Genomic DNA, 21,481 nt, shown 5'->3' with positions numbered 1-21,481 from the left:
CCCCTTGTCAATTTTCTACCTACTGTCTATGCTACTTATTCTCTGTACCTTCTCCCCTCTTCTCCTCCTCCCACTCCCCTGTTGCTAAACCTTCATGTGATCTCCATTTTTATGGTTCTGCTCCTGATCTAGCTGTCTGCTTAGTTTGCTTTAGTTTTAGGTGTGGTTGTTAGTAACTGAATTTGCTGTCCTTTCACTGTTCATGTTTTTTATCTTCTTTTTCTTAAATAAGTTCCTTTAACATTTCATATAATAAGGGCTTGGTGATGATGAACTCCTTGAATTTGACCTTATCTGAGAAGCTCTTTATCTGTCCTTCCATTCTAAATGATAGCTTTGCTGGATAGAGCAATCTTGGATGTAGGTCCTCGTCTTTCATGCCTTGGAATACTTCTTTCCAGTCCCTTCTTGCCTGTAAGGTCTCTTTTGAGAAATCAGCTGACAGTCTGATAGGCACTTCTTTGTAGGTGACTGTCCCCTTATCTCTTGCTGCTTCTAGAATCCTCTCCTTCATTTCAATCTTGATTAATGTGATTATGATGTGCCTTGGTGTGTTCCTCCTTGAGTTTACCTTCTTTGGAACTCTCTGAGCTTCCTGGACTTCCTGGAAGTCTATTTCCTTTGCCAGATTGGGGAAGTTCTCCTTTATTATTTGTTCAAATAAGTTTTCCACTTGTTGCTCTTCCTCTTCCCCTCCTGGTACCCCTATAATGTGGATGGTGGAATGTTTAAAGATGTCCTGTTTAATCACTTGTTTTAAGAAGAAGAAGAAGAAGAGAAAGAAAGAAAACAGATGAATACAGTCTAACAATCTAATGGCACTACATACCTATCTATCAACAACCACCTTAAATGTAAATGGCTTAAATGCTCCAACCAAAAGACACAGGGAAGCTGAATGGACAATAAAACAAGACCCATGTATATGTTGCCTCCAAGAAACCATCTCAGATTGAAAGGCACACGCAGACTAAAAGTAAAGGGTTGGAAAAAAAATGTTTTATGCTAATGAAAAAGAAAAAATCCTGGGGTAGCAGTATTTATATCTGAAAAAATAGACTTTAAAATCAAGGCTATAGTAAGAGACAAAGAAGGACACCACATAATGATAAAGAGAAAAATTCATCACGAGAATATAACACTAGTAAACATTTATGCAGCCAATATAGGAGCACTTAAATATGTAAAGCAAATCTTGTAGGAAATAAAATCAGATCAACAGAAATACAGTCATAGTTGGGGGTTTTAACACCCCATTAACTTCAATGGACAGATCTTCCAAGCAGAAAATCAACAAGGAGACAGTGGCCTTAAATGCCACACTTGGTCAATGGATTTCACTGATATCTTTATCATTTAACCCTCAAACAGCAGAATATACATACTTTTCAAGTGCACATGTAATGTTTTCTAGGATAGACAACATTCTAGGACACAAAACAAGTCTCAATAAATTTGAGAAGACTGTAATCATATGATTTTATAGTATTGTAGAGGACCACAATACTATGAAACTAGAAATCAATTGCAAGTAGAACACTGAAAAACACACAAAGATATGGAAGCTAAATAACAAGTTGTTAAACAATGAATGGGTCAGGGAAGAAATCAAGATTCCTTGGAACAAATGAAAATAAGGACACAATAATTCAAAGTCTGTGGGACACTGGGAAAGCAATCCTAAGAGGAAAATTTATAACATCATAAGACTACCTCAGAAAGAGAGAGAAAAAGCTCAAATAACCAATCTAACTTGACACTTAAAGAAACTTGCAAAGTAACAACAAACAAAGCCCTAATTCATTAGAAGGAAGGAAATAATTAAGAAGAGAAAAGATATAAATGAAATAGAGTCTAATAAAATGATATAAAAGATCAACAAATCCAAGAGCTGGTTCTTCTAAATGATAAACAAGGTTGACAAACCTTTAAACAGACTCTTCAAGAAAAAAAGATAAATAATCGAAATAAATAAAATGAAAAACAAAAAAAGAAGAAATAACAACTGACACCAAAGAAATACAAAGGATTGCAAGAGAATATTATGAAAATGATATGTCAACAAACTGGACAAAATGGATAAATTCCTCAAAATATCTAATTTTCCCAAACTAAATCAGTAAGAATCAGAGAATCTGAATAGACAGATTACACCTAATGAAATTGAAGCAGTAATCAAAAAAAAAAAAAAAAAACAACAAAGAGCCCTGGACTGGATGGCTTCACAGATGAATACCACCAAACATTCTGAGAACTAACCCTTCTCCTTCTCAAACTACACAAAATTCAAGAGGAGGGATGGCTCCCAAATTCATTTTACAAGGCCAGGTTTATCCTAATTCCAAAACCACGTGAAGACACTGCAAAGAAAGAAAACTAAATGCAATATTCCTGATGAACATAGATGCTAAAATCCTCGAATATGCAGAGGTATACACAGCTATTTCATTGAAGGGTCAGATAGTATATATACAATAATATTGTAATAACTATGTATGGTGCCAGGGGGTACTGGAAATATTGGGTGGAGGAACACTTTGTAAAATATATGATTATCTGACCACTACGCTATACAACTGAATCAAATACAAAATAATTTTGAATGTGCACTGTAATTTTAAAAAAAGGGTCAGCTAGGTTTTGTAGAGTATAATGTAGGAGGAGCAGATGATGGGAGTTTATATAATTGTTACCTTGAATTACACAAGATGGGAAGACTTTAGAACAGTGATTTTCAACTGTTGTGATGCAAGAAATTTTAAAACATGCAATATATGACTATTTAGTCAGAGGAACTGATTTCTTCTCCCCTAGATTGTCAAATTTAAAAAATGACAACAGCAACACACAATATCCACCTGGTGTGAATGAATGAAAATTATATCTATATTTTTGTCAGATTGGCAAAAAATAAACATATTTTGCTGTGCCACAGAATTTTAGTAATTACTTTATTACTATGAGATGTGTGCCATGAAATGAAAAAGACTGAAAATATCTGCCTTAAAGTATTAGATCTTCAAATAAAAGAAGCAAATACTCTTTTTGTGTTTTTTTAATTTTCTGTTTGTACTTTTGATGTCTTTTTAATTTACTCTTTATTGTATATTTCCATCATACCCCCCACCTTAGCAATCACCACACTGTGGTCCTTGTTCATAAGTCCTTTTTACTTTTTGCTCAATCTTTCCACCCCCAGCTGTCATCCTGCTCTTTATGAATTTGTCACTATTTTCCTTGTTAGTTTAGTTTGTTCATTAGATTCCACATATGAGAGAAATCATATGGTATTTGTCTTTCTCTGCTGGCTTATTTCACTTTACATAATGTTCTCCAAGTCCATCCACTGTTGCAAAGAATACATTTTTCTTCTTTTTTACTGCCAAGTAGTATTCCATTGTGCAAATGTCCTATACTTGTTTTATTTACTCATCTACTGATGGAATCATGGGCTGCTTCCATATCTTGGTGATTATAAGCAATGTTACAGTGAACATAGGGGTGCTTATGTTCTTTTGAATTAGTGTTTTGGGTTCCTCGGATATATTCCCAGAAATAGGATAGCTGGGTCAAAAAGCAGGTCCATTTTTGAGGTATCCCCATAGTATTTTCCATAGTAGCTGCACCAGTCTGCATTCCCAGCAACAGTGCAAAAGGGTTCCTCTTTCTCCACATCCTCTTTAGCACTTGTTTGATTTATTGATGATAAATATTCTGATAGGTGTCCGATGACATCTCATTGTGGTTTTAATTTGCATTTCTCTGGTGACATTGAGCATCTTTTCATATGTCTATTGGCCATCTGTATGTCCTCTTTGGAGTAGTGTCTATTCAGGAACTTTGCCCACTTTTTTGATTAGATAGTCTATTTTTTTTTTATGATGAGTTTTGTAAGTCCTTTATAAATTTTGCGTATTAACCCCTTATCAGATGTATCAGTGAATATGTTTTTCCATACTGTGGGTTGTCTTTTTATTTTGTTGATGATTTCCTTTTCTATGAAAAAGCTTTTTAGTTTGATGTATTCCCATTTGTATATTTTTTTCTGTTATTTCCCTTGCCTGGGGAAATATATTTGACAAAATGTTGCTACAAGCAATGCCCAAGATTTTGCTTCCAATGTTTCCTTCTATAATTTTTTATGGTCTCAAGTTTAACATTTAAGTCTTTGATTCATTTTGAATTTACTCCTGTGTGTCATATAAGAAAGTAATTTAGTTTCATCTTTCTGTATGTATGTGTCTAATTTTCTCACCATCATTTATCAAATAAACTATTTTTTGCCAATTGTGTGCTTGCTTCCTCTGTCAAATATTGACTATAAATCCGTGGGTTTATTTCTGGGTTCTCTGTTCTGTTCCAATGATATATGTCTCTGTTTTTATGCCAGCACCATACTGTTTTTATCACTATGGCCTTAAACTATAGTTTCATATTAGGTGGCATGATTCCTCCTACTTTGTTCTTCTTTCTCAGGATCACTGTTGTCATGTGAGGCCTTTTGCAGTTACATATAAATTTTTAAAATATTTGTTCTAGCTCTGTGAAATACATCATTGGAATCTTGATAGGAATTGCATCAAATCTATACTTTACTTTGGAAACTATGGACATTTTAATAATGTTATTCTTCCTATCCATGAACACGGTATCTCACTTGTATCTTCTTCAGTTTCTTTCTTCAGTGTCTCACAATTTTCCAAGTACAGGTCTTTTATATCCTTGGTTAGGTTTATTTCTAGGTATTTATTCTTTTTGAAGCAATTTTGAATGGGATTGTTTCCTTAATTTTGCTTTCTATTACTTCGTTATTGGCATATAAAAACACAACTGATTTCTGGGTATTAATTTTATGTCCTGCTACTTTGCTAAATTTATTAATCTGTTCTAGTAGTTTTTTGGTGGAATTTGAGGTTCTCTATGCACAGTATCATGTCATCTGCAAATAATGACAGTTTTACTTCTCCCATTTGGATACCTCTTATTTCTTCTGTTTGTCTGATTGCTGTGACTAGGACTTCCAGTACTATGCTGAACAACATATGTGCAAGTGGACATACCTGTCCTATTCCCAGTCTTAAAGAGGAATGAATGTAGTGTTTGCCCATTGAGTATGATGCTGGCAGTGGATTGTCATATATGGCTTTTACCATGTTTAGGTGTGTTCCCTCTAATTCAACTTTGCTGAGAGCTTTTATCATAAATTGATGCTGGATTTTATCAAATGTTTTCTCAACATCTATTGACATGATCATATGATTTTTATCCTTGATTTTGTTTATGTGGTGAATCATGTTTATTGATTTGCAAATGCTGTACCAAACTTGCATTCTGGAATAAATCCCACTTGATCGTGGAATATGATCTTTTTTGATGTATTACTATATTCTGGTTGCTAATATTTTGTTTTGAAGATTTTAGTGTCTATGTTCATCAGGGTATTGGCCTATAAGTTTCATTTTTTGTAGTGTCTTTGTCTGGTTTTGGAATTAGGATAAAGCTGGCCTCATAAAATGAGTTTGAGAGCCTTCCCTCCACTTAAATTATGAAATAGTTTGAGAAAAAGAGGTGTGGGTTCTAAGAATGTTTGGTCAAATTCACCTGTGAAGCCATCCAGGGCAGGGCGTTTGTTTTGGGGGAGTTTTTTGATTATTGCTTCAATTTTACTAGGTATTGTCTATGCAGATTCCCTCATTCTTCTTGATTTACTTTTAGAAGATTGTATGTTCCTAGCAGTTTATCCATTTCATCCAGAAATTAAAAATCTTAAAGAAGATCATGAGGGGTTGGTTAGAGAGAGAAGAAAAATGATTCTCTGACTTAGCATGTAATAAATTTTTATTACTCCTAAACATTTCAGGCACTGTTCCAAAATAATACTCAGAAAAGGAACCAGGAAAAAATAATGATACAAGCTACAAGAAGGAGAAACATTTTTAAAAAGTGAGTGGTCAGTAGTACCAAAATAAAATAAGGCTTGGAAATATCACAAGTGTAAGCATTTTGCATGGTCATTGGTGGATAGTAAATCATTTGGGAGTTAATGCTTGTAACAATTCAACTGCATTAAAGACAGACATAATAACCTCCAGCAATACTGATATTGATATCAAATGCAGAAAAGCAGTAAAACTCAAAATTAAAATGATAACAAATGACAAATTGTACTCTACCCAAAGAAACCTGAATGAACCTAATTCATTAATCTGATTAGTCATGTCAACAAAGTAATGGATCCTGGCATATGTTTAAAAATACAGATATAGCATAGGAATAGGGAAAATGCAGGTTCACAGGGAAGAAACTTTAATTTAAACTCTACAAAATCAGTAGATTGGGGAAAGCAAAAAGCAAATTAGAAATATTTATTAAATTTCCCCTAAGTCACTAACTGCAAACAAAAGAGGAGAGTGAATTATTGTTTAAACTATCCATTCACAGTCCATCTCTCTCTTTTTAAAATATATTTTATTGATTATACCATTACAGTTGTTCTATTCCCCCCTTCATTCCCCTTCACCCTGCACACCCCCTCCCCCACCATTCTCCCCCCCTTGGTTTATAACCACGTGTCTCAAGTTCTTTAGATTCTATATTTCCCCTACTATTCTTGCCCTCCCCCCTATCTATTTTCTACCTACCCTCTATGCTATTTTCTGTGCCTTCTCCCCCCTTCTCTTCCTCCCACCCCCCTGTTTCTAACCCTCCATGTGTTCTTCATTTCTATGGTACCACTACTGATCTAGCTGTCCTTTTGGTTTGCTCTTGTTTTAGGTATGGTTGTTAATAACTGTGAGTTTGCTGTCCTTTCACTGTTCATATTTTTCATCTTCTTTTTCTTAGAAAAGTCCCTTTAGCACTTCATATAATAAGGGCTTGGTGATGATGAACTCCTTAAACTTGACCTTATCTGAGAAGCACTTTATCTGTCCTTCCATTCTAAATGAAAGTTTTGCTGGATAAAGCAATCTTGGCTGTAGGTCTTTGGATTTCATGACTTGGAATACTTCTTTCCAGCCCCTTCTTCCCTGTAATGTCTCTTTTGAGAAATCCACTGACAGTCTGGTGGGTACTCCTTTGTAGGTGACTGTCCCCTTATCCCTTGATGCTTCTAGGATTCTCTCCTTCATTTTGGTCTTGGCTAATGTAATTATGATGTGCCTTGGTGTGTTCCTTCTTGGGTCCAACTTCTTTGGCACTCTCTGAGCTTCCTGGATTTCCTGGAAGTCTATTTCCTTTGCCAGACTGGGGAAGTTCTCCTTTATTATTTGTTCAAATAAGTTTTCCACTCATGGCTGTTTCTTTCCCCCTTCTGGTACCCCTATAATTCGGATGTTGGAACGTTTAAAGATGTCCTGGAGGTTCCTAAGCCGCTCCTCATTTTTGAATGAGGTCTCTAAGCCTCTCCTCATTTTTTCTAGCCCAGTGAATTTTTTGAATTCTCATTTCTTCATTCCTTTCTGGTCGGATGTTTAGTTGTTCCTTCTGGTCCATTCCATTGATTTGAGTCCCAGTTTCCTTTCGATCGCTATTGGTTTCCTGGACATCTCCCTTCACTTCAATTAGTTTAGCCTTCATATGTTCCTCTAATTTGTGACTATAATCAACCAGTTCTGTGAGCATACTGATAAATAGTGTCTTGAATTGTGCTTCTGAGAGGCTGGCAATTTCTCAGTTGCTGAGAGTTATCGGCTCTGGGACTTTGAGTTCTTCTTGCGCCATCTTTTGGGCTGTCCGTGCCTGTTCCATAGCAAGACCAGAGCCCTAAAGTGTTCACTAGAGCAGGGCAACTAAGTCGCTGGGTTGTGACGTTGTATGTGGGGGTGGGGTCATTACTCTCATTAAGTCTCATTAAGACTAAAATGAAGGAGAGAATCCTAGAAGCATCAAGGGATAAGGGGACAGTCACCTACAAAGGAGTACCCACCAGACTGTCAGCGGATTTCTCAAAAGAGACCTTACAGGGAAGAAGGGGCTGGAATTGTGTCCTGACTGCCACCTGCTGCCCCGGCCCCCACCGGCACTGCAGCCACCACCCTCACCATGCCCACTTGTTTCGTCCGCTGCACGCAAGTGTGCCACCGCCGTCAGCCTTCCACCACTGGGTTCGCCCCCTGGGGCCTGTGCGGTCTGTCTCACTGTGCTCGAATGTGCAACTGCGGTCAGTCTGCCCCACACCCCAACTGGTTCCGGGCAGCCTGCTCGCCTAGGTCGGGGGATCTTTCCTGCCTGACCCTGCTCCGCTGCTGGCTCCGCCCCTCTTACTGTCCCTGTTGAACGGTTTGTAGTTGTCGGACTCCGTATAATTCAGTTTTCTGGTCTTNCACCTAATTCATTAATCTGATCAGTCATGTCAACAAAGTAATGGATCCTGGCATATGTTTAAAAATACAGATATAGCGTAGGAATGGGAAAAATGCAGGTTAACAGGGGAGAAACTTTAATTTAAACTCTACAAAATCAGTAGATTGGGAAAAGCAGAAAGCAAATTAGAAATATTTATTAAATTTCCCCTAAGTCACTAACTGCAAACAAAAGAGGAGAGTGAATTATTGTTTGAACTACCATTCACAGTCCATCTCTCAAGAGTAGAGTTTTTCCTTCCAGAATGTGAGATAAAGGGGCCTTCTTTAAGTATGTTCAAAGAACATAAGTTTGGTCAGATAAGAGGCATCTCTCTGAAAAAGATACACGGTATTGCAAAAGATAAATATAAAACCTAGATTTTAGTAAACAAATGCATCTCTGGCTAATGGTAGGAAAGGTATTCGAGGCAGACAGGATACAGTGAAGAGAGGCAGTAGGAGGTAAGAAGTACACAGCATTTGGAGACTCATGCAGGTAACCAGAGCCAGAAAATGAAAACCTTAGATCTAATCTGTACAATTGAGTGCATGATGTAGACAAACACTGTAGAATCAGAAGTCCTACCCATATGCTTTCTCGCCTTGTCAAGTGGGGCAAATGATTTTCCTAACTACTACCTGTAAAATAAAATAGTATTTTCCAGCCTACTCCATATTTTGTTATACTTACAAAGGGTACCATTACGTTTAACTCACAGGCACACAGAAGCCCAGCAGGATGAAAGTGAGGTGCCCGTCACAGAAGACAGGCTTGCTTTCCTCACATCTTACCTGTTGCCTGCTGCTTCAAGAAAGGTACCTGGTAGGATCCAGGACCCACATGATCCTCAGTGCCGCCACCTTCAGCAAATCTGAGCACTCTAGGAGCCCGATCATACATAATGGCAGGAGGTGTTGGAAGGAGGCAGCTGAAAGGGATAAAAACAACGGAGGTAGAGGAGATGTGGAGCAAGATGAAGCCGACAACGGTCTGAGTTGGGGGGTAGAACTTCCATCAGTGGAGGAGTTAGCGTGGTGGGCGATCACCTCACTCTGCTCATGGGTGTCAGATTTACCCCAGGTAGATTTCTAGCCCAGTGGTAAATTGGAAGAGAGCCGGACCAGAGGCAAGACATCCCATACAATCATCGGTTCACAAGCTGAAAGCTGTGGCACCACAGCCAGAAGGAAGATTTAAAGACTGGTTTTTCTGCCCTTTGTGCTTCCGGCCCTGACTTCAACCTGAAAGCGTCGGGAGGAGAAGCTAATGTTCTCTTTCTCTGCAAAGCCCTTGGAGCATGCATACCGAGTAATGGGACTTCCCCGCTTTCTCTGCCCTACGCTCTCTAAAGTAGGCCAACCGCTGGAGTAGGCCAACAGCTGGAGGTCCTGGACTGGTAAGAAAAGCTCTAGGAAATAAGATAAAGCCGGTAGGGCTAACTTACTGTGATGCATTTCCCACATAAATGGATCAGGCCAACTGATTGCTAGTCTGGGAAGAGACTAGCAAAAACTGAATGAAAACGCAAAGAATTAGCGCGAAGTAGAGTCTTGGTTCCCAAGCTCATCCCCTACTCCTAATATACAGCTACACGCACACTCACAGAGGAAAAGTCACCTCTGACTTTATCCCGTAAATAATTCAGACTGCGCTAAGAGAAACCCAGGATGTGCAGATGACAACAAATGGGGTGGGGGTGGGGAGGAGAAGCAAACCAAGTGCAGGTAACAACAGAACTCTGCTTCTGTTGTTAGGTTCCAGGCAACAACAGCGTTCCAAGCAAAGGCCTGGAGAAAGTGCAGTCCAGGTCTTAACTTTAACCTTAACCTTAACCTTAACCTTAACCTTAAGCAAAAGGAACCCTAAAGATCTTATGGAGTCTATTTCAGAATCCACTTCAAGATTGTCTTCTTTTAAGGAAGAATCATCCAGATTCTAATCATCCTTTTAAAGATTTAAACAAATCCTACCTTCGCCAGGCCTTACCTCAAAGGAGCTACAGTACTTAAATTTGTTCTTGTTATAAGTTTTCATAGTATTTATACTCTAGAACACGATTTGATACACAATCTATGGGTCATTTATTGTAGCTTAATTATTTCATATATGCTCCCTGTACAAGGCTATATGCTTCTCAAGAATATATCTGTAAGATCATTTCCCCCTACTAAATAGCTAGCTAAATAATTATTTATTCACTTAAAAAAATCACTTATTGGCATATGCTATAGGTTCAGTATCAGCTAGGTCACAGCGATACAAAGGTACAAGAAAGTCCCCTATCTTTGAGTGTTCAGTATCTAATGGAAAAAGAGACATATACCATCCATCACAAGAGGCAGCAAGAGGGACATATAAAATGATGAGAAAAATATTGCAGTACTTTGGAAAACCCCTCTGCCTACCAAGAAACTACATATTGATCAGTGATTCTTTCTCACTGGCTTCAATGCCTGCATCCTTACAGAAACCCTCATAGTTCTCTCAAAGTTATTGAAACTTTATTTTCCCAAGCTGCTATACTGAGATCTAGAATACATTTACTATTAGACTTATGATACAGTACAAAGAGAAGAATTACAGAGATTAAAGGAGAAAAATCTCTATGCTGTAGAGGGGCTCCAGTGGTGCTCGTAAATTAGAGTTCTGTTGGACATCATTGGCCATTAACCCAAACAGGAACATAAATCCAGGGAGGAAACTCAGGTCTAGGCCATCAATCCTGTAGGCACTGGCACAGCTGTTTACATTCTTCTTCTGACTCTTCTTTGCTGTAATAGCCCAGATTTAAAAGGGATAGAATTGGGTTTGAGATTGGGAATGGAGTGGGAAAGCAAGATTTATCTGCTTTCTCTCTGATTTTATTTTTGGACAGGGAGCCTAACTTCATTTTCACAAAAGGAATTCTTTGTAGGATCTATCCTAGCTCATTTACAAACCTTACAGGGGAGTTTCTGACCTTATGACCTTTGTACCAGCTAGGAATGCAGTGTTAATCTTTCCTGCCTCCTCAAAGCATGTCTTTTCCTCAAGGACCTCACACAGCAGAGCAGCTGATGAATGGTAAGACTAGTTTTTCTGAGTCTTGTTTCCAGAGTCAAAGTAAGTATCACACCACTGAGGTACAGCCTCTACACACTTCAAATTTTATAATAATTGGTCTCAGAATTCTGCATTCTTAACAAAAATCTTTCTGCAAAAAGTTTTTAGTGTGAATATCCCTTCTATTATTTCCTTTATCACTGTGTCTGTTCTTTCTATTATGTACCTCATATGGTTCAGTAACCAGAATCGTACACAGTATTTCAGAATTGGAAGTTTTCTTTAAATGAAAATAGTAAATCTTTTTCATTATGGTAGCGTTAAATACCACATCTCATCATGGTAAATATTTTTTGAATTTAGAATGAGAGTGTTACTAAAAAATAATAAATAAAAATATTGACACAGAATTATAAGTACATATGAACGCAAAGAATTTGGTTCAGCATTTTTTAATTCCTGTAAAACAGTTTTAATGATAACATTTAATGCTGCTATTAATGTGGTTAAACTGTATGGCCATTTCCATTGTATTAGTAACAGATGGAAACTATGTTTCCGAACTGGGATTTATTTGTCTACAAAATTTGGGTTCTTTTCATTTCCCCATGATGGCTCCCACTAAAATAAACTTTTAAATGAATATTTAATAAGTCAAATTGATTTTTTATTGAATATGTTAGCTGTAATGGAGAATTGCACAGTCACCAATTTTTCTTTACAGCACTTTAAAAAGTAAATAGATAATTACACATAAGATCTAGAGCATAGCCTGAGGGATGACAATTGTCCCTTAAATAGCATGATATATCTCATAAGTTTTATAAAGCTGAGTGGGTTTTGAAACTATTTTTTTCAACCTATTATGACTTATTTGTTTTCCATTGTGCTTTTTGTTTAGGTAAAAATAAAGTAATGGTAATAACTTACCTAGTGTGTATCCAAATCAACCAAATATACCTTTTCAATGTTAATCAAAGTCACATTGTAAAGTTATGTGCATTCAAGTTAAAATAAAAATTTATTTTTATATAATAATTTGAAGCTTACAAAATATACTTTACATTCAGTGTTTTGTTTAATATAAATTTATATTTCTCTAAACTATAGAATTAATATGACTGTGAAACCACCAAATTGTATGAAATGTGGTTTTAAAAATTATATCATATTATTTATGAGCACCTGATTTTTTCACTGACATTAATGAACACCTATTATGTGCTAGCACTGTGTGAAATGCTTTGTGAGGATAATATAAATCATTTTTCACATAACCCCTGAGGTTGATATTATTACTATCTTTATTCAGTAACACACTGAGACTTAGAGCTATTGTATTCCTTGTCCAGTGTCACATAGTTAGTGAAAGAAAGAGTTTAATTTAAAGCTAGTCAGTTTAACTCTAGAATATGTTTTCAAATCCATCATGAGGGAAATGCTCCCAACCGTGTTCTTCTCTCACATCCAGTGATTTTTCCCCAATTCTTATTTGAACTTGGCTGCATTTTTATGTGTTCATCTAAAGAAGAACCTCTCCAGGTAGTCTTTCAGGGGTGGCATGATAGCTCCCTGGTGACAGAAAGTCAGGATGCTCTAGCATACTACTCCACAGTTTATCCATTTGGCATATTTCTTCCATTTGATCTTCAGGCTGATTTGGATCTCAACAATTAAGAAACAACTTTCCTTCAATTAAACTATATAGATTAATTGGAATAATCACTTTGTGAGTTTTATAAATGTCTAGTCACTATGTTGTACACTTAAAACTAATATGATATTGCACATCATCTATAATTGAAAAATAAAGCATTATTACAGAGCTGTTTACAAGAGTCACTAAAACAGATAGACTAGACTTCCGGCCAAGTTGGAGGCATAGGTAGATACACTGTGGCTCCTTTCACAATCAAAAAAAGGACAATGACCAATGTAAAAACAAAAAAAAAACAACCATAACCACCAGAAAATCCAACTGTAGGGAAGTCTGACAACTTCGGAGTTAAAGAAGAAACATTCATGCACCAATAAAAGGGGTGGAGACGGGCAGCTGGACAGAGAGAACTCACTGAAAGGCAGTGGCTGGAGGATCAATAGAGGTAAGGTAATGGATCATAGACCAGGTGATCCCACATTTGCTTGCAGATAAACCAGGAGGAACAACTGGGGAGTGAGACAGACCACACGACCCAGGTTTCCAGCACAGGGAAATAAACCCTCAGAACCTTTGACTGAAAAAACTTGTGGGGGTTGAGGTGGCAGGGGAAACTCCCAACCTTACAGAAGAGTTCATTGGAGAAACCCACAAGGTCTCAGAACTTACACAAACCGACCCACCTGGGAATTAGCACCAAAAGAGCCCAATTTGTTTATGGATAGTGGGAAAAGTTATTAAAAGCCAGTGGAGAGCCCAGCAAGGGGCATTGTTCCCTTTTGGACTCCTCCCCCACAGCACAGTGCCACAACACAGCAATGTGAGTTGCCCCACCCTGGTGAATACCTAAGGCTCTGCCCCTTACAATGTAACAGATGCACTGAGACAAAAAAAAAAATGGCACAAATGAAAGAACAGATCAAAGCTCCAGAAAAAATTCAACTCAGAGGTTAGGAGACATCCAACATATCAGATGCAGAGTTCACAACACAGTAATCAGGATTCTCAGAGAAATGGTTGGGTGAGGTCGCAAAGTAGAGGAAAGAGGGAAGGCTATAAAAAGTGAATTAAAGGAAAATGCACAGGGAACCAACAGTGACAGAAAAGAAACCAGGATTCAAATCAATGGTTTGGACCAGAAAAAAGAAACATTCAGCCAGAACAGAATGAAGGAACAAGAATTCAAAAAGATGAGGAAAGGCTTAGGAACCTTCAGGACAACTTTAAATGTTCTAACATCTGAATCATAGGGGTGCCAAAAGGAGAAGAGGAAGAGCAAGAAATTGAAAACTTATTGGAAAAAAATAATCAAGGAGAATTTCCCTAACCTGGCAAAGGAAATAGACTTTCAGGAAGTCCAGGAAGCTCAAAGAGTACCAAAGAAGTTGGACCCAAGGAAGAACACACCAAGGCACGTCATAATCACATTACCCAAGATGAAAGATAAAGAGAGAATCTTAAAAGTAGCAAGAGTAAAGGAGACAGTTACCTACAAAGGAATTCCCATAAGACTACTAGCTGATTTCTCAAAAGAAACCTTGCAGGCAAGAAGGGGAAAGAAGTATTCCAAGTCATGAAAGGCAAGGACCTACATCTGTGATTACCTTATTCAGCAAAACTATCATTTAGAATGGAAGGGCAGATAAAGTGCTCCTCAGATAAGGTCAAGTTAAAGGAGTTCATTATCGCCAAGTCCTTATTATATGAAATGTTAAAGGGACTTACCTAAGGAAAAGAAGATCGAAAACTATGAACAGTAAAATAACAACAAACTCACAACTATCAACAACAGAACCTAGAAAAACAAAAACAAACTAAGCAAACAACTAGAATAGAAACAGAATCACAGAAATGGAGATCACATAGAGGGTTATCAGTGTCAAGGGGCCAAGGAGGAAGGGGGGAGAATGGGGGGAAGGTACAAGGAATGGGAAGCATAAATAGTATGTACAAAATAGACAGCGGGAGGTCAAGGATAGTATAGGAAATGTAGAAACCAAAGAACTTGTATGTACCACCCATGGACATGAACTAAGTGAGGAGGAGAATGTTGGTGGGAGGGGGCATGCAGGGTGGAGGGGAATAAAGGGGGGAAATGGGACAACTGTTATAGCATAATCAGTAAAATATATATTTTTAAAAGTCACTAAAACACATTAAAAATAAAGAAATGGGCACATGATGCCAAGCAAATTCAAACAGTATTAAAACAGAGTAACATACTAGGGGGAACTTAAGGTTAAAAATACAAAATGAGAGTATGAGAGATATCAGGTTGAGATAAAAATTAGACGTATTTATGCTATGATTCATAAACTTAGTGCTGTATGTCAATTATATCTTAATAAAATATGTTTATGAAGATGATACAACAATAATCAAAATGTATGCATCACACATAACAGCAGTTACATAAAGCAAAAGATAACAAATAAAAAGAGAACTTGATCAGAATACAATTATAGTAGATAATTAAATGTGCCTCTTTCAGAACTGAATAGATCATATAGACAAAAATAAGTTGTGAATAATAATATCATTAGACTTGGTACACAAAATCTTCCATTCAACCACAAAAGAAACCTTAAAAAATTTTTAAATATAAAATTATCACAAAATACCAAGTATTTTATGTAAATGCTCCTTCTCTAAAGAAGAAGCATAATTCTTTAAATGCTCAGCTTCATAAGGTGAGCTCTTATCGAAGAGGAAGAAGAATTAAAACAAGGTGAAAATAGTAACCTAACCAGCACTACCTCTGCAAGGTGTTCAAAATTAAATTCAACAGTGATGTTATAACAGTGTAATATACTTTTGATAAGCTGTGATGAAAATAGAACTTCATTCACAATGGTCTGCCCTCCAAAAACTCATGTCAACAGTCTAATCAGGAAAACAAATGCCAGTTGAGGGGAATTCTACAGAATACCTGACCAGTATTCCTCAAAACTATCATTGTGATAAAAAATAAGGGAAATCTGAGAAACTGACACAGCCAAAAGGAGCCAAAGGACATTTAACCAAGTGAAATGTTGTATTCTAGAGGGGAATCATAGAATGCAAAAAGAATACTAGGTGAAAACTAAAGAAATCCAAATGAATTTTGGATTAGTACATAATGTATCAATATCAGCTCATTAATTATTACAAGTATAGCATGCTAATATAAGATATTAAGGGAAATGGGTGAGTGATATATATGGGGTATTCCTGTACTTTATAATTTGGGGAGAAGTCTAAAACTGTTCTAAAATTTAAAGTTACTTTAAAAACAGACATGAGTACCAAATAAAAATCACAGCTAAGTCTTATGTAACCTAACAACAAAAGATAATTCCAATATTATTTAAAATTCTCTGTATCACAAAAATAGAATCCTCTGATTTTATTTCATGAAACCAGTATAACTTTAAAGCCAAAAGTTGATCAAGGTTCTACCAAAAATGAATAGTACAGTTAACCTCTATATTAAAGATATAGGCAAAAATTCTAATGAAATAGTAGATGGATAAAGGAAAATTCAATAATGTCAGTAAACCAGGTAATAAGTATTTACAAATTTCCTACTACAAACAATATATGAGAGGTATGCAAAACAGTGTATACACATGTAGATATGGATATAGATATAGTTATTCTCACAAATCCTAAAAACTAATAACTAAATAGTATTTCAAGATACAAAAAGTTTCAAGAAAATAATAGAAGTCACAATAAAGTACACAATTAAAGGCTTGTAGTGAAGACGGCGGCAAAGGTGAATACAGCTCTTCTCCTCCTACAACCACATCAAAATTACAGCTGAATTATAGAACAACCATCATTGAAAACTATCAGAAATCAGGAGATCCAAGATGGCTGCAAAGTAGCTGGAAGCTCTGTCTACTTGCTCCCAGACCCATTCCGGTCTTGCAGGTAAACCACAGAATAATCAACTTAAAAATCCAGCTGAGAGTCAGTTGAGAGCATGTAAGTAAGTGTGTATACAGATGAGTGTGTGGGGCATGTGTGTGAGCGGGCAAGAACCCACCCTCCTGTAGGGCACTCAGGAGCAGGCAGCCTGGGCTCTCCTAGCAAAACAGCTGCCACCCCCTCTGCCTAACCTGGCACTTCTGGTTTTGCAGATTTGGGGCAGGAGCCATTCTGAGGAATTAAAATTATCTTCCTCAGGTACAATTCTCCTGAGTGCCCCCTTCTCAGTGCCCAGATGTGTTTGTATGCCCTCCATCCCAGGCAGGGTCAAGTATTCTGCTGCCTCCAGGATCTAGAATTGGGGAGCTGAGGTACTTACTAAGGAAGGGACTCTCACCTCACTGACAGTGGTGCCAAGGGAATTGCGAACAGGATAGAATCTGACTGAAGAGGTTGCTTATGGCTTAGGAGCCTCGAACTCTGGGACTGGAAAGAGACAGCAGGGGTGGTATTAACTATGGAAACAGGATCATGAGAACAGGCCCCCCTGAGAGTGAGAATCACTGATGGGAGCAGCAAACGTACTCCCACACCACTACTTATTACAGTATTACTGCAGGACTCTTCCCAGCATGACCTGGGAGAGATCCAGAAAGAAACTATAAAACTCTCAGAGGCTCTGGATGGCCATGGGCAGGCCTAACTGAGAGAGACTTTGTGCTTTTTGAGAAGGGAGAGCATGCAGAAAACAGACCCCCCGGGATCGGTGCTGCAATGTGGGGGCCACATAGAAACTCTTAAAAGAAGAGCTGAGGTGAGATTTGACTTCACAGGAACCCTCTGCTCTCATGTGTGTGTGCATGGGCACAGCAGCTCTGCCAAGAAAGAACTCATAATGATAGAGTCATGCTGAAGGGACTGTGGGACCTGACTCAGAATGGCTGGTGAAGAGGAGAATGTGCAGAGTAGAGAGTTTAGGCCTGAGCTTCCTGCAAGAATGGCAAGCTGGGGACTGGATGGCCAGGAGCTGAATGCCTGAGATTCACTGTGGCCAGGCAGGGCACCTCACAGACAGGTGTCCCCAACCCCCAACTGTGGGATTGTAGGCTCTGCAGATGAGGAGGCCAGACTCAGGAGTCCCCTACTGGGTGCATATCCACAGGAGAAAGAAGGAAAAGCTCTGAAAGGCCCTTCCTGCCAGACACTATGAGGTACACTGTTCCACAGGCCCAGATCCACTGAAATCACCAGATCCAAGAGATTAGAGACAGGCACAACAAGGTGTGTTAAGGTCTCTGCCCAGCCTCTGCACCTAGACAGAGCTGCAGCCTTTGCTGAACAGGAAAGAGCTGCCCCTTTTAAACAGATTGGCTTATTACAGAAAATGGATAGGTAATACATCAGAAATCATATATTATTGGAACGAATCTGGGACAGACCAAAATATGAGGTGGTGAGGGGGTGGGGAACACTCCCACCATTTTCCCTCAAGAATGTAATTGGGACCCTGGGGGGTACCCACTGTTCCCACCCTCCTGATTGCATCAGAGGTCACCTCTGGAGACAGGTGGAGAAGGTACTGGCAGTCCTCTTGGGTCATTAAATGAACCACTCCTTTGCCCCAGACTGATGCAAAGCAGGCAGGGAAGAACCGTGGCCAGCAGACAGATCTGAAGGAGACAGCCACAGACTGCGGTTCACATGTAATCTTGAACAGGCTGCCTAGGGCCAGACTAGGACACCATCTGACATTACCAGGGGCAGATCCATAAAGAAAGGACAGTGGTAAACACTGAATTCTGCTTATATAAATTCCACCAGGTCTTCTTCATTACCTGTGTTATTTTCTTTCCTGTATAGCTTTTTAACATTCATCTTTTCCTTCAAGTTTGTGACTGCTATTTTACTAGTTGTTTTTGTTTTAGTTTATTTCAAATCTTGTTTTGCTCCTCCCTTCTCTTACTGCATTTTACCTTCTTCCTTCCTCGTATTTTTTTAAAATTTGATTTTTATCTTGCTACACATTGTTTCTATTCCACAACATTACTATTTGTCCCCCTCCAGGCTCTCAAAACCATTTTTGTTGTCATTAGTCATCTCACATTCTTTTTCCCATTCTAAAAATACTTTTTTTCTCTCTCCACCTTTATCAATATTTGTTTGTTGGTTGTTAGTATGGTGGTGCTAGTTGATTTCTTCAATTTTATTCCTAGATTATCACCATATCTGTCTTTCAACTCACAAATTTTAATATTTCCTTATCCTACTCTTTTTTGCCTTCCTCCTGCCATTCTTTTTCCCTTTGATTTTTATATTTTCTCTGTCTTAGCCTGGTTTTCATTCCTCACTCTTAAGATTTCATCTCCCTGTATCCTCACAAAATCACTTTTCATTCCCCTAGACATCTCATAAGCTTTTTTCTTCTGTCTTTTTTCCTTTATTTCTATTCCACCAACATTAATCTTTTATCATGTGTTGTTGATATTGCTGTGGTGGATCCTTTTCTCCAATTTGGTTCCAATTTTTTTTCACTATTATTTTAAATTTTTTCAAACCTCATACTATACTCTTCCATTTTCTTACTTTGTTTTGTCTTATTCTCCTCCTTCTAATTACAATGTAAATTTTATTTTTGTCTCCTTATTTCTATTCTCTAATTTTACTAATTTTCCTTTCTCTACCCTTTCAAAATCATTTTTCACTTAGCCAACTCATATTCATTTTTCCTTTCTTGTAATAGTCTTAATCAATTTACATCTTTATTAAGATTTGTTCATTTGATGTTGATATTGTTGTTGTGCATGGGGGTTTTTAATGCGGGTGCAGGTTTTATTTTTTAGATTTCTTTGTTTTGTTCTGACAGCCCCTGTACAATAGCATACAAGATGTGGTGGGTAGTGTGACTATCAAACAGCAAGCCAAAGGGAAGAAGCTACCAAAGAATAACCCAACAAAAACCAAAACCCAAATACAATAAGAAAGCCCTCATAAATGGCATAAACAGCACACCAGAAGCATTCATCTCAGAAGACCAAGGACACAACATTGCTGAGTCCCACAGGTCTCCTATGACAGAAAGTAACCCCACAAAGACAGGGAGAAAAAGCAGATCAATCTAATACTCAGAAACCAACTAGTAGAGTCATCCAAAATGGGGAGACAAACACGCAGCCCCCAATCAGAAGGAAAGAAGTAATCCACGGAAAGGGTGCTAAGTGAAATTGAAATAAGCAATCTATAAGACTTTGAGTTCACAGTAATGTTTATAAGGATGCTCAAGTTGCTCAGTGAGAACTATAAGAAACTCTGCGGAAGCTATAAGGAACTTACTGGGAACTACATCAGCATGAAAAAGGACATAGAAACTATCAATAAGAGCAAGACAAAGTTAAGAAGGAATTAAAAGAAGGCTAGATGAAGCAGAGGATCAATCACTAAGCTGGAGGGCAAGGCAGAAAACTCCCAGACAGAGCAGCAAAATGAAAAAAGATTAAAATATAACAGAGGGTTTAAGGAAGCTGCAGAATAACATGAAACATAATATTTCTCCCATAAAGATACCAGAAGGAGAAGAAGAGCTAGGGATAAAAAACGTATTTGAAAAAGCAATAACAGAAAACTTTCCTAATATGATAAGAGGGAAAATCATGCAAGTCCAGGAATCACAGTGGATCCTAATTAAGATGAACCCCAAAAGACCCACACCAAAACACATCATAATTAAAATGGCAAAATTTAAAGACGAGAGAGACTCTTAAAGGTAACAAGGGAGAAACAGTTAATACCATAAGGGAGCTCCGATTAGGCTATCAGCTAATTTCTCATCAGAAACACTATAGGGCAGAAGAAAAATAACTATTCCAAGTAATGAAAAGCAAAGACCTGCAACCAAGACAACTCTACTCAGCAAGGCTCTCTTTTAAAATGGAAGGCAAAATAAGGAGTTTTCCAGACAAAGAAATGCTAAAAAAATACAACTCATCCAAACCACCATTGCAAGAGCGACTGCTATAAGAAGACGAAGAAAGAGAAGGGGAGGGGAGAACTCTGGTAAAAAGGGAAAAAATGGCAATGAATATGCACCTATCAATAATAACTTTAAATGTAAATGGATTAAATGCTCCAATGAAAAGACATAGGTAGCCGAATGGATTTAAAAAATGACCCATATATATGCTGTCTATAAGAGACCCACCTCAGAACAAAATATCTACACAGGCTAAAAGTGAAGGGATGAAAAAAATATTCCAGGTGAACAGTCATTTAAAAAAATCTGGGGTAGCAATACTCACGTAGACTTCCATCAAAAGCCATAAAAAGAGACAAAGAGGTCACTGTATATACTTATGGGAGTAATTAATCAAGAAGATATACCCTTATACCCAAGAAGATATAACCTTGATAAACATATACACATGCAACATAGGAGCACCTATATATAAGGAAAATATTGGGAAACTTCAAGAAAGATATCAACAGCAACACACTCATAGCAAGGGATTTTAATACCCATTGTAAACAATG

General features: G+C 37.7%; 1 protein-coding gene across 1 annotated transcript in view; it reads right to left on the bottom strand.

Annotated features, from left to right (window-relative positions):
* Positions 1–9,246, bottom strand: part of STPG2 (sperm tail PG-rich repeat containing 2) — a 196,062-nt gene extending 186,816 nt beyond the window's left edge. Inside the window, exon 1 of the mRNA XM_037039115.1 lies at positions 9,138–9,246. Within this exon, the coding sequence (XP_036895010.1) occupies positions 9,138–9,246 (109 nt within the window). The remainder of the gene's footprint in view (positions 1–9,137) is intronic.
* Between the last annotated feature and the right edge of the window lie 12,235 nt (positions 9,247–21,481).

The sequence above is a fragment of the Sturnira hondurensis genome, unplaced genomic scaffold (assembly GCF_014824575.4).
Source record: "Sturnira hondurensis isolate 20B ecotype Veracruz unplaced genomic scaffold, ASM1482457v3 Scaffold0025168, whole genome shotgun sequence".
In the NCBI taxonomy this organism is placed as follows: Eukaryota; Metazoa; Chordata; class Mammalia; order Chiroptera; family Phyllostomidae; genus Sturnira; species Sturnira hondurensis.
This window is presented reverse-complemented; position numbering and strand designations above follow the sequence as displayed.